The sequence below is a fragment of the Lonchura striata genome, chromosome 28 (assembly GCF_046129695.1).
Source record: "Lonchura striata isolate bLonStr1 chromosome 28, bLonStr1.mat, whole genome shotgun sequence".
NCBI lineage: Eukaryota > Metazoa > Chordata > Aves > Passeriformes > Estrildidae > Lonchura > Lonchura striata.
This window is the reverse complement of record NC_134630.1, coordinates 5,760,777-5,773,926: the sequence shown is the minus strand read 5'-3', so window position 1 is coordinate 5,773,926 and position 13,150 is coordinate 5,760,777. Positions and strand designations below refer to the sequence as shown.

The 13,150-nt window shown below is 46.0% G+C and overlaps 1 protein-coding gene across 3 annotated transcripts in view; it reads left to right on the top strand.

Annotated features, from left to right (window-relative positions):
• The window catches only part of KDM4B (lysine demethylase 4B), a 77,068-nt gene that overhangs the window by 49,705 nt on the left and 14,213 nt on the right, over positions 1 to 13,150 (top strand). For 2 of the 3 annotated variants that reach the window (XM_077788805.1, XM_031507182.2), the window contains 5 exons: positions 966 to 1,135; positions 6,079 to 6,518; positions 7,307 to 7,427; positions 10,121 to 10,299; positions 11,554 to 11,776. In XM_077788805.1, the coding sequence (XP_077644931.1) occupies positions 966 to 1,135; positions 6,079 to 6,518; positions 7,307 to 7,427; positions 10,121 to 10,299; positions 11,554 to 11,776 (1,133 nt within the window). The remainder of the gene's footprint in view (positions 1 to 965; positions 1,136 to 6,078; positions 6,519 to 7,306; positions 7,428 to 10,120; positions 10,300 to 11,553; positions 11,777 to 13,150) is intronic. The other variant, XM_077788804.1, reaches the window with a different exon arrangement.

The following is a 13,150-nucleotide window of genomic DNA, read 5'->3' as shown; positions in this document are numbered from 1 at the left end:
GGTGCCTTTTTTGGGGACTGGCTGGGCATTGCTCTGCTTGGGGAGGTGGTGAGTGGATTTCCTGGGCTTCTTTCTTTATTTCTTTCTTGTTTTTGTGTTTTTTTTTAATTCTTTCCTTCATCTATGAAACTGCATTTGTCTTGACTTACAAGTTTCTGGCTCTTGTAATTCCAATTTTCCCTCCTTGTCCCTCTTGAGCAGAGGGGAGTGTCTGTGAGGGTACAGTTCCCAACCCAAATATCTTCTCCTGACTTCTGAATTTCCATTCCTCTTTGCATTGTGGCTCCTGTAATCTTTGCCTTAGTGGCATTGACTTTAAAAAGAATGAACAGCATTGCTATTGCCTTGTTAGTATTTGTCTGTTCTTATTAATATACATATTATTTAGTTAAATTTCTTCAAGGCCTTGGACCTTCTGGATTTACTGCTGAAAAATCATAGACTGCCTATTGATTTTGCTCTGAGCATTCATTATAGTGTGTTTTTGGGAACTGGCAGTGCTGGGTAATGTCTCAGAGCTGGAAGATGATGTTTTGCAGACTTCCAGCAGTTTGCCAAAGGGAGGCATGGACAGAATGAAAAGAAATAATGGAATGGAGGCAGAGGATGAAAGAGAGATTTAAACAAGTTTTCATCTGTATTTTGAAATACAAGCAAAATAGATTGAAAACACAATTAAAATCACTTTAACTGCAGTTTGTGAGCTTACATTAGTAATGGCAGGAAAAAGCTCTTCAGGAAACCCAGGCAATTAATGGCTGCTGTGAATGGATCTTAAATGTTGTGTTATGCAAGGTTCATCTGCTCCCTTTCAGATATCTCTTTTGCCCTGTAGCTATTTTAGCTACCTTGTGTTTTCTCTCCAAAGAAGATCCTTTTGTTTTTTATTCGGCTTTTTAAATCAGTGATGGTTTTCTATTTTGAAGGCTGTTCTTTTATGTCAAATCACACTTCTGTGCTTTCAGGTCTCACAGAAAAAGGAGTCAACCCAGAAGACACAAAACAGAGGATCAGAAGTCTCTTGGGGATGTCATGGCTATTGAAACTGCCTTGGAAGATGTGAAAGTAAAAGAGGAGCTGAAAAGGGGGCCGGATCTGGAGGAAGAGGAGAGAAGCAAAGGGATGGAGGGAGAAGGTGAGGCCAGACCAGTGAGGAGCTGGGGTGAGCTCTAAAACACCTCTGTGAATAATTTGTCTGCTGCTGTTGGTTTCTGTTGAAATATCAGCAGTTTTCCCCAATATTAAAAACTCACTGAAATATGTCATCATTCACAGCAGCAATTGATTTTTCCCTCTCTTTAAGGATTCAATCCAAATAGCTTTTTTGGCAGGGCTTGAAAATTCTATAGGCTCAAACTATTACAGGATTGTAAAATATATATATTATGTGAGGAATATTTGAAATTATTTCATAGAGAAACAAATAGATGTATTTTTGTGTCCTGCTCTGAAGAAGAATGATTTGTGCACTGCCTTGTGCAATTCCTCTTTCCTTTTCCCCCTCCCTTTTTTCCCATTTTTCAGAGACTGAATCCAGAGAGCCTCAGTTTGGGTGGGATCCACAGCTGCTGCACGAGTCCCACTTGGATTTCTTCAAGTTTAGCTGGAGCAGGGAAGCTTTTCAGCTTCCTCTGCATGAAATATAAAACCTTTACTGAAAAAAAAACCAGGCCATGACAACTCCCAGTCCCCAGCCCTGAACACACCCTTTGTGCAGGGGGCTCTTTCTGTGGCACCTTTTTCTTGGCTGTGTAGAAAAGGTTGGAGTTCTTGCTGGGAAAAAGCTGTTTTCTCCCCCTGATGTGTGGTTAAGTGTTTTTTTGTGTCTGTGACACACTCACTCCCTCTTTGAGGCTTCTGCAGCACTACTTACTAGGGAATTATTTTACATCTATTGTATATATCCATTATTTGTTTAGCATTTGGAGAAACTGATGCTGCAAACTGTTTAGAGAACCTCAATAATGATCTTAAAGGAAATCTGTGGAAGCTCTGGGAAGAGAATTGAGGGCTTTGTTCAGTCTCTCAGCTAGACAGTGTGTTTTCTCTTTTCATGAGAAATAAGGAGTTGGAAAACCATTGTTGCACAGTGCAGATACTTAATTTCTATTGCCCTGAGCTTGAGAGTATCAGCAATGTGTTAAATTGTCTGCTCCTAGCTCTTGTACAAGTTTAACACTTGATGCTTGTAATAAATGGCCCAAAAATGCTGATTTTTCTTTGGAGACAAGAGATAAGTGACAAGGACAGATCTGAGATCATTAGAATGGCTAAGGAATAATGAAAACTCTGTTCTAGCTGAATGGCTTCCAAATCATACACTTCCACTACTTCTTAAGAGCTCTGTAACTGTTGGCTCAGGAGGGAAAAGCTTATTTTCAGCACCACTGCAGAAGTGCCACTGGAGCAAACTCCAGCTTGGTGTGGCTGCTCACAAATATTCAACTTTCCTACTGCAATACAGTAATTAAATCCCAATGACTTCTCTAGTTCTCCACATCCTGCTGTCTACATTGCCTCTCACCAGTGTCTTAGGGTTTCATCTCGAAGAAGAAAACAGCATCTGTTTGGATGGCCCTGCTAATTCTTCTCCCCCCACCTCCTGCACTTCCTTTTTATCTCCCTGGTTTTAATTTGACTTCATTTTCTGTTACACCAGAAGACATGACCTTGAGAAGGAGAAAGAATGAGATTTCAAAGTAGTCATGGTTCCAAAGTAGGTCTTGTGCTTTGTGTTGGTTATTTGGACAAGCTGAGTATTTATAACTCGAGGTTTTCAGGATTTCTGACCCAGATCCCTTATGGTGTTTACTTTTGGTTTTTATGACTCAGCTTTATATTCATAATTTATTATGTTGCTATTAATACATTTAGAATTTTAGCAGGTTGTCTTGGGACGTTAGGAAGGAGAATGTTGAAGCTTTGCCCTTGTCTGGGTGTGCTGAGCAGCAGAAATCCTCCTGTGAGTCTGCAGCTCTGCCCTGTGGGGCTGTGCCCGAGAGGGGAACTGCAAACCTGAGTGCCACCTCTGGGGCTGGGGGCTCCAAACCTCCCTGGACAGCCCCTTCCAAGCCCTCCCCACCCTTTCCAGGGAGGAATTCCTGCTGGTGTCCAGCCTGACCCTCCCCTGGTGCAGTGTGAGGCTGTTCCCCCTCCTCCTGTCCCTGGGAGCAGAACCTGACCTCCCCTGGCTGTCCCCTGCTGCCAGGGACTTCTGCAGAGCCAGAAGGTCCCTCCTGAGCTCCTTTTCTCCAGGCTGAGCCTCTTTCCAGCTCCCTCAGCTGCTCCTCAATGTCCAGAGGTCTGTAGAGGATTCAGATTGTCCCTGGGCAGGCAGCACAGCACTGCCACATGTGTTCCTTGTGTCACCTTGTGCCATCTGCAGTTCCTTGTGTCCCACCCACACCATCCTCCTGCAGTGGAAGCACAGCAAAGACATTTAACCTACCTGTGCATGTGTGCCTTCAGATCCTTTTCCTTCCTGGAAGTGTTCAGTACAGCCACATAGGCTCTTGGAATTTTTCCTCCCATTTCCCTGGCTTCTGATTCCATAGATTCACTTGCAAACCCGTTTGTTCATCTTAATGCAAAAACTTTCAAGCACAGTTCTCAGTGCCAGCTGCTGTCAAATTACCCTTTAGAAGTCAATAAAGCTGGTGAATGGCATTTGTGGTGCTGTTGGGGAGAGAATTCTTGGAGTGTATAGAGAGTGAATGTGATCTGGTTTTGTGCAACTGGGGAGAAATCCAATTTGCCTTTCATTCAATATGTTTGTTTCTCTAAGGAAATTCAATATTCCTTTCTCTGTGATAGAACAAACCAGTTTATCTGAGGGACTGCCTACATGAGTACAACAATAATTATTTGAGCTGGACTTGTTCCCATTTCTATAAGTTAGTGTAAATAAAGTGATCAGACTTCTGGGTGATGCTTGGGTTAAGGTGATCCCTAGGGGATTTCAGCAGGGATTTTGGCACTTTATCCTACTGTGGGATTATTCACCTTTCTTCATGCAGAAGCCTCTATTATGTGATGGTTATTCTGATTTTCCGTTAATGAGTTGGGCTGGTCAGGTTTGGTGTAGCCTGAAGTGGAGGGGTTGGGGTTGGTGGAATTTCTTCAATGGGGTGAACAAGCTGTCCCTGATTATCCCAACCTGGGGTCTCCCCCTCAGTGGAGAGCAGGAATTTTAATCACTGCTGTAAAACAGGAATGTGTGAATCCCTTCACAGAGAAGAGAGGTGGAGAAGACTTTTACAGGCCAGTTCTGCCTCTGGTGACAATACTGAGATGTTTATCTGCTCAAGAAGTGTTGTCACATCCATGAGGGCTGTGCAGATAAACTGAGTGACAGCGAGTTGGGAGAAACAAGGACATGGGTGTGAGTAAAACATATCTCAGGATCCAGCTGAGCTCCGTGCTGCACCTGATTTATGCTTCAAAAGCATTTTTTAAAAAAAGCTCGATAGCAGAAATCTTTGGGTAATAATGATTCAAGTATCTTTGTTCAGTTCTTCATTTCCTGGGGCTGTTGGGTGCATTGACATACAGTAATACCCAGATAAGAGCTGTGCTTGCAAACACAGGGAACAGCAAACTACTGATACAGAATGGGGGTCTCCAAGCTCTTTTGATTGCACCTCCTTATCAGCACAAAAAAATCTGAGCACACATCCTTATGTATGTCTTTATTTATATACACATTTTTTCATATATAGCACAGAAATACATATGTACATGTGTATTTCTGTGCTAACATTAATATACAGAAAGACAGAGATTAGAAAAGGAAGGCATAAAGATAAAAAAATACTGTTTAAAATATTTATTTTATTAATGGTAGAAAAATATTTAATTCCTGCACCCCAGTGGATGGTTTTGTGCCCCTGACTTTGGAGGAAAAAAACCTGAAGCACAGAGTCATGGCTAATGTGACATATTACAGTTTTTTTTGGCACACTGTCCAGTTCCCTAGGGATTTAGATATTTTCCCTCCAGGAAACGCTGCTTTTAGCAGCCTTTGTGTTCCAGTCAGGAATTTAATAGTCCATAGAAATGACAAAAGTATTTTCTTTCTGAAGTGGCTTCTCTACGTCAGTGCTGAGGCACCACTGAATGTGTGCAGCTTTCACAGTGCCCGTTGGAAAGCAATAATTCCATGGTGGAACATGCTAGCCCAGCACGGAGCTCTGGGAAGGGAGGGAAGTGCTGAATTCCATGGTGGAACGTGCCAGCCCAGCACGGAAGAAAGAGAGAGAAAGCAGTAATTCCATGGTGGAATGTGCTAGTCCAGCACTGAGCACTGGGAAGGGAGAGGAAGCAGTATTCCATGGTGGAACGTGCTAACCCAGAATGGAGCTCTGGCAAGGGAGGGAAATTCTGAATTCTGTGATGGAATTTGTTAGCCCAGCACAGAGCTCTGGGAAGGGAGGGAAATGCTGAATTCCATGATGGAATTTGTTAGCCCAGCACAGAGCTCTGGGAAGGGAGGGAAATGCTGAATTCCATGATGGAATTTATTAGCCCAGCATAGATCTCTGAGAAGGGAGGGAAATGCTGAATTCCATGATGGAATTTGTTAGCCCAGCATAGATCTCTGGCAAGGGAGGGAAATTCTGAATTCTGTGATGGAATTTGTTAGCCCAGCACAGAGCTCTGGGAAGGGAGGGAAATGCTGAATTCCATGATGGAATTTGTTAGCCCAGCATAGATCTCTGGGAAGGGAGGGAAATGCTGAATTCCATGATGGAATTTGTTAGCCCAGCATAGATCACTGAGAAGGGAGGGAAATGCTGAATTCCATGATGGAATTTGTTAGCCCAGCACAGAGCTCTGGGAAGGGAGGGAAATGCTGAATTCCATGATAGAATTTGTTAGCCCAGCATAGATCTCTGAGAAGGGAGGGAAATGCTGAATTCCATGATGGAATGAGCTAGCCCAGCACAGAGCTCTGGGAAGGGAGGGAAATGCTGCATTCCATGATGGAATTTGTTAGCCCAGCACAGAGCTCTGGGAAGGGAGGGAAATGCTGAATTCCCAGAATTTGGCGTGGGGCCTCAGTGTCGCCTTTCTCTCCAGCAGAGTGCAAGGCCAAGGCGCGGCCCCCGAAGGCCAAGGGCGAGCGGAAGAAGAAGCAGCTGTTCCCCCCTCAGCCCCCCGTGCCGCCCCCGGGGCCCATCCCGGCCCCCCAACCACCTCCCGAGGCCGGCCCGGGGGCGGCGCGGCCGCCGGGACCCCCGCCAGCCCCGGGCACGGAGCAGGGCCGGCCCGCGGCGCCCCTGAACGTGGTGCAGCCCTCGGAGGCGCCGGCCGAGGAGGACGACTTCAAACCACGGCCCATCATCCCCATGCTGTACGTGGTGCCCCGCAGCAAGAAGGTGGTGTTCGACAAGGAGCACATGTCCTGCCAGCAGGCCTTCGAGCAGTTCGCCACGCAGAAGGGGCTGGGCTGGCGCGAGCAGGGCCCTGGCAAGGAGCAGGACGGCGCCGAGGCGGAGCGCGCCGAGCTCGCGGCGGAGGTCAGTGAGCAGGCTGGCGTGAGGACAGCTCCAAGGTCAGGCTGGGTGCAAGCACCACCTGGTCTGGAGGTCTACAGCCCTGCGGTAGGGTTGGGACAGGCACCACCTGGTCTGGAGGTCTACAGCCCTGCGGTAGGGTTGGGACCAGCACCACCTGGTCTACCCTGTGGTAGGGTTGGGATCAGCACCACCTGGTCTGGAGGTCTACAGCCCTGCGGTAGGGTTGGGACAGGCACCACCTGGTCTGGAGGTCTACAGCCCTGTGGTAGGGTTGGGATCAGCATCACCTGGTCTAGAGGTTTACAGCCCTGTGGTAGGGTTGGGACTGGCACCACTTGGTCTAGAGGTCTACAGCCCTGTGGTAGGGTTGGGACAAGCACCACCTGGTCTAGAGGTTTACAGCCCTGTGGTAGAATTGGGACCAGATGGTCTTTCAGGTCCCTTCGAACCCAAACCGGTCTGGGATTCCATGAGTCACAATTTCTGTGGAGTTCCCAGCTGTGTGTGTGGTTGGGCAGACTTTTCATGAGCTGGTGGAACTGGCAGCTTGCAGATGTTCTGAGGCTGGCCTGATTTGAAGAAAACTCTGTAGTTTACCCAACTTCTTAAGAGTTGGTGTTGGCTTTTATCTGCTCCAGGGATTGGCTCGGAAGGCTTTAGTGGTTCAGCCAAAAGGCAGAGAAAAGTTTGCTGTGTGAATCCAAGAGCTCTCTATGACAAGGGCTCTGCCTCTCTTTTCCTGTTCCCTCCTTTGGGGTACCCATCCAGCTTGTTGTGCTTCCTTCCAGGCTGCTTCTGCCTTCTCCAAGATGAAGATGGAGATCAAGAAGAGCCGCCGGCACCCGCTGGGCAAGCCCCCGACGCGCTCCCCGCTGTCCGTGGTCAAACAGGAGACCTCGAGTGATGAGGGTGAGTGAGCAGCACCAGGGACCCGTGGATGTCCTGTCTGAGCCTGGGAATTGCTGAAGCCTTTGACAAAACTGAGGGGCCTGAAATTCTGTGTTACACGTAGCTGGTAGGAAATGCAGCGTGTTCCCGTTTTGATAACCCAGCTGGAAACAAAACTCTGCCGTGGGAGGTGTCACTTCTCACCTCCCACCCTTTTTCCACTCAAGAAAAATATTTTGTTGGCTGCAGAATGAGGCAGCATTTTGGGCAAAGGGAAAAAAGAGCTTGCAGAAAATAATACCTTAAAGGCAAAGCTCTGTTTTGGATATTGCAGTGGGATGAGAGCTGTTCCCCTTGGAGGCAGTGGAGGTCAGATCAGCTCTCATGTGTGTGAGGAAAGTAATTTCTAACCTTTTGCTTGTCTCCTAATTCACATCTGTGTTGGGGTCCAGCTTTCCTTGGCAGATGCAGAAATGAGAATTAAAATGTTTTTTGGTGTTTAACTGTACATCACTGATTCTTCTTTCCCCACGTTCCAATCCCTAACAATCTGGACCAAGGGGAAAGAAAAGATTCTTACCTCTCACTCTTTTTTGTGGTGTAATTTCCCACTTTGAGGTGTTTTCCACATTACTCAGAATATGGAGAGTCCCCCAGCAAGGAGCTTTTGTGTGCTGGGTCAGGCATGTAGGTATAGCTGGCAGTCCCTGCTCAAACTCCTCATTCCAAAGGGCATCATCTTTCCTGTTCACTCTCCTTCAGGAGTCCATCCAGTGATTTTAGAGCAGCCTCCTGAAGGAAGGGCTTCTCCTGAGCACACAGATCTCCTTTCCTCACCAAGGAGGATGCATTTGATGCCTTCCAAGTGTGTAACATGGAGTGAAGTGTGCAGAGGCAGCTGAGACTTATTATGTGGTTTTGGTGTGAGACCTTGGAACCAGCTCTGTGCTGGAGGATCCTCATTAGGCAGATTCTTCTCACTGCTTTGACTTGTTGGATGGTGTTTGGGGACTTGGCTGGTGGAGCAGGAGCAGCTCTTGTGGAAGCTGGCATTTCTTGGGGACTGATTTACAGCTCTGCTGGGCAAAATCTGATCAAACAGATTCTTCCCTCCCCGCCAGGGAATAGAGGCAGCTCTGCACCCTGGGCTTTTTCAGGGAATGATGTGCAGGATGATCTGCAGGAGGAACAGTGAGCATGTAAATTCAGGGACTGCACATGTTAGACAAAGATTCAGCCCAGACAAGTTGTTTGCAATGTGGGAGCCATCCTGAATGCCTTGTGTCCCCCTGGATCCATCCTGGGAGGAGCCAAAGTGACAGCACACGACAGTCATTCCCTTTCTTCTCTCCCTCTGTCACTCTGGATTAAGCAGCTGGTTTCACTGATTTCACTGCTGTCATAAATCCTGGTCTGTCACCTGATGTGCCTTGACTGAAATTTGGAGAAATGTGGGGTTTGATTCATGTCTTATAAATAAACATTTTTTAGAGGGTAACCCTCATACGAAATGTGACGGGGCCACACACCCAGCACTCATCACCTCAAAAAAGAGATTCATCAAACACAATAAAATTTCCACATTGATTGACAAATACGTTATGACCAACATTTAAAATCTGAGATGTAAACTCAGACATTAACATTTTACTCCAAATTCCTTTTATCCTTTCAGGTAACCCAAGAGTCAGAAAATCTTCAAAGGGAGGGAGAACTGGGGAGGAGACTTAGACTTGTAGAGCAGAACATAAACTGCTTATTTCCAGTAATTAACAGTGAAGCAGTGAACAATTTAGTTTAATGTGCTGAGCTCTGGGGATAATGTTCTTCCAAGATGTTTTTGAGTTCCCTGTTCTTTTGGAAACTTCGCAGATTGGTGATGCAGGGAATGATTTACATTCAGCCTTGTGTGGAAAATGTCTTTAACACTTACAGTGACTCAAAACTCCTTCATAAGGAAGGGTAAGAAACTCAGACCCCCAGACTGCCACAAATGGATTCTGCAGTGGTTTAGTCATGAAATGCCAAGGACCTTTTAAAGGTTTATAAAATAAAGAATTAGCAAACTAATTAGCAGGAGCAGTCGCTGGCAGAGCTCTGGCAGGGGGAGGGATGGTGGGGAGTGCAGGTGGGAGGTTCAGTGGTGTGGGAATGGCTGTACCAGAGCACTGAAGCCCAGCCAGGCTCAGTGTGGGCAGGGCAGCTCTGGGATGCACCTTGGGAGTTTTGGGTGAGGCTGGGAACTGGGAGCTGGCCTGGCCACAGCAGCAGCAGCTGCATCCCCACCTCCCAGAGCATGCTGGAGACAGGAAAGGGGCATTTCCTTGCACTGCCATCGTGTGTTTTGAACTTACCAAATTAAATCTTCATGAAAAGGATGGTGGAGGTTTCACAGCTGGAAAGGGGAGGGAGTTACAAAGGCAATAAATCTCCATTCTCTCCTTCCTCGTGGCCAGTTCCTTCCAGTCACTGCTGTCCCTGTCTTGTGTATCCTATCCCCAAAGGGGATATCCTGTCCATTTAAGGAAGTATTTAGGCATAAACATATGGGAGGCTATGGAGGAGTTCAGTGGTTTTGTTTATTGCACTTATTGTGGTGACCTGAGCTGTTTAACTCACCCTTTCTCCTTTTGCCTCTTCTAACCATAAACTCTTTTGTCTTTACTGACTGCTCATCGTTTTGGGATTTTTTTTTTTTTTCCCTTTCATTCTAGAAATGTTTCCATTTTCTGGAGAGGAAGATATGAGTGATCCAGAGGCTTTGAAATCTTTACTTTCCTTCCAGTGGAAGAACAAAGCACTTAATTTCCCAGCTGAAAGGAAGTTCAATGCAGCTGCTGCCCTGAGTGAGCCATACTGTGCTGTCTGCACCCTCTTCTACCCCTATAACCAGGTAATTCCTCATCACAGAGATAGGGAATCACTAAAGTTGGAAAAGACCTCTAGGATCAAGTCCAGCTGTCACTCCCCCACTGCTGTGTTCACCCTAAAGCCACGTCCCCCACTCTGTATCCGTGGGTTTTTTGGATGGTGACCCCACCAGTATCCTGTGCCATTGCCTGACCAAACCTTCCATGAAGAGATTTCCTCTAATATCTCATCTAAACCTCTGACACTGCTCAGCTGGGTGAGTTAGGATGCAGACATTTCTGATACAGACAAACCCATACAGATTTGCACTCCAAAGGAATGTGTTTGGATTTGGCAGTGGCTGGAGCCTTTTTTGTTATCTTTCCTGGCTTCTCTGGCTTGCTCAGTGTTCATTTTGAAATCACACTGAAAGAGCTTTGCAAACACTGTTCCATGCAGAGGAAAATCACACCAGGCTCCTGTTTCCATACAGGCCTGAGTTGCTGAATTTATGCAAACAAGCCACAAAATAAAAATTTACTGAGTAAGCACATCCATCACCTTTTTTTGGAAACTACCAATATGCTTTGGGAGATGTTATGAGCAGAAAGGCAAAATTCATCAGATGAATTAGTTATTTGTGCAGTTGTGCATTGATTTGTTCTCACATAAAGCCAAATCTGGCTTTGTGTGCCCACCAGGAATTCATGCCTTAGATACTTGTAGCTGTGTTGGAAGCTTTTCCTGAGGAAAGCAGAACCCACCTCCCCCTTCAATAAAATCTCTTGATTTATTATATGACTGAAAATAAAATATCTGTTCTGATTGCTGGCTGTTGGAAGGAAAACTGGGTACAGCTGAGCTGGTTTTATCCATTGCTTTTAACCCTGTCTGCTACCAGAAACCTTGAGATGTCCTTCAGGAGAACTTCTTGTAGGAAAAGTAGGGAAGGATGCCAAAGGAATGGGAGAGGGGGAGGGAAGGCCTTGCTTTTAGCAATGTTTTCCTTTTTATTTTTCCTTGGTGTTTTCAGCTGCAATTTAGGAATTTAGATTTTTGCAGAAGAAAACCAAGAAAAGCTGCTCATTATTCTAATGTTTCTTTGAGCTTCCACAACAAATGACAGATCCCAGTCAATGCCTGAGGAAGAGGGGGAGAAGCAAGGGGGGAAATCAGGATTTTAGGCCATTTTTGGGTGTCAGGTGTTGGGTTACTTTTTTGCAAGGGGAATGCTCGGAGTGGAAAGTGAAACCCATGGCAGGAAGAGGTGGTTCCAGTGATGGGGTTTTCTCTGCAGTCCTCACAGGTGGAGAAGGAAGCTGCCCCCATCTCCACAGGAGAGCCGTCCTCGTTCGTGCACCTTTCCAAGTGTGGGCAGAAGACCAAGCCCCTGATCCCAGAGATGTGCTTTACCTCAAGTGGAGAAAACACCGAGCCCCTTCCTTCAAATTCCTACATTGGAGAGGATGGAACCAGTCCCTTGATATCCTGTGCCAAATGCTGCCTGCAGGTTCATGCTAGTGAGTGTTTCACCTTCCCCGAAGCCTTTGGGTCCTGAGAAACTCAGGAGTTTGTGTGTTGCTGTGTTTGAGTTCCCTCTTAGAAGGTTCATATCCTGACACTCCCATTTTTATCTTTCTTGGTACAAGGGTGTGAGGAATCCCAGAAAAGTTTGGGTTGGAAGCACCTTAAAGCTCATCCAGTTCCCACCATGGGCAGAAAACCTTTCAAAGCACATCTGTGTATTCAAGTCCATCTTGGCAGTCACTGATCTTAAAAATACACACCAATATTCTTTTTACTGCTTATTTTGTTGGCTGATTCTTCTCTGTCTCACAGAAAAGATTCTTTCTTTTGATACCTTTCATTTTTTTGTAATAAAACAGAACTCAAAGGCTTTATTGCACTCTTTTCTCTCACATATTTCGTTCCAATATTGTTCTGCTGGGGGAGGCTATATTGTTCCTGCATGCAGCAGAGATTATGGAGTAGTTTGAGATATATTTTATTAGTGTCTCTGATAGTGTTTGTAGTAATGGCACTTGATTACAAAAGGGAACATATGTCTGTTTGCTTCCCTGATAGTTATGTCTAAAAGAAGATCTGATTAATCCTGGTGGAGTGTACCTTCGGTGGAGATTGTACAGCATCCAGTTAACATTTGTGACGAATTACTGTTCAGCTGTTTGATCTTGACAGATGGGGAAACTTATTTGACTTGCATCAGCTGGAATTACTTCTGTTGTTCCAATTTTAGAGTCTGCAGGTCCCCGTGCAGCTCGGCAGGGCTGGGGAACTGGAAGAAAACTTTGTTTCTGTGCTGAATCCCTGATTATGGCCGTTTCTGGCTAATGGGATGCAGAGTAGGTGTGAGGAGGAAGATTTCATCCTGCCTTCACAATTCAGGGCTGCTGCATCTTGTCCATCCTTAGGTCTGCAATAGTCCAGTCTATCAGAATGGTTTCTGTGCCCAAATTCCCAAATTCTGTTTAAAGACAGAGGAGTATGGGCAAGATGATGTTAATCTGCAGGCTCAGACCTAAGATCCATCTTTTTTTAGAGAAACTCGGTTTTATATTTTGGCTGTACTCTCCCCTTGAGGGTAGGACAGGACAGGTGTTAAATCTGATGGAGGCTCCAGTGCCTGGTTGTTTCCTTGTGCTCTGTGACATCCCTTTGACTTTGCTGCAGAGAATCCATTTGCTTTTATTGCAGGATTGCAGTGGTGAGATGTATTTTGGCTGACTAAATCCAGCTGGCAGCCTGTGTGTTCTTGGGAAGTGCCCTCTCAAACTGTGCTGGGTTCCAGCAGCCAGGCCCTACAGAGAGGGGAAGGTTTGGGAAGGATTCTGGGCTTTTGAGGCACTGACAAAATCCATAAAAAGAGCATATTT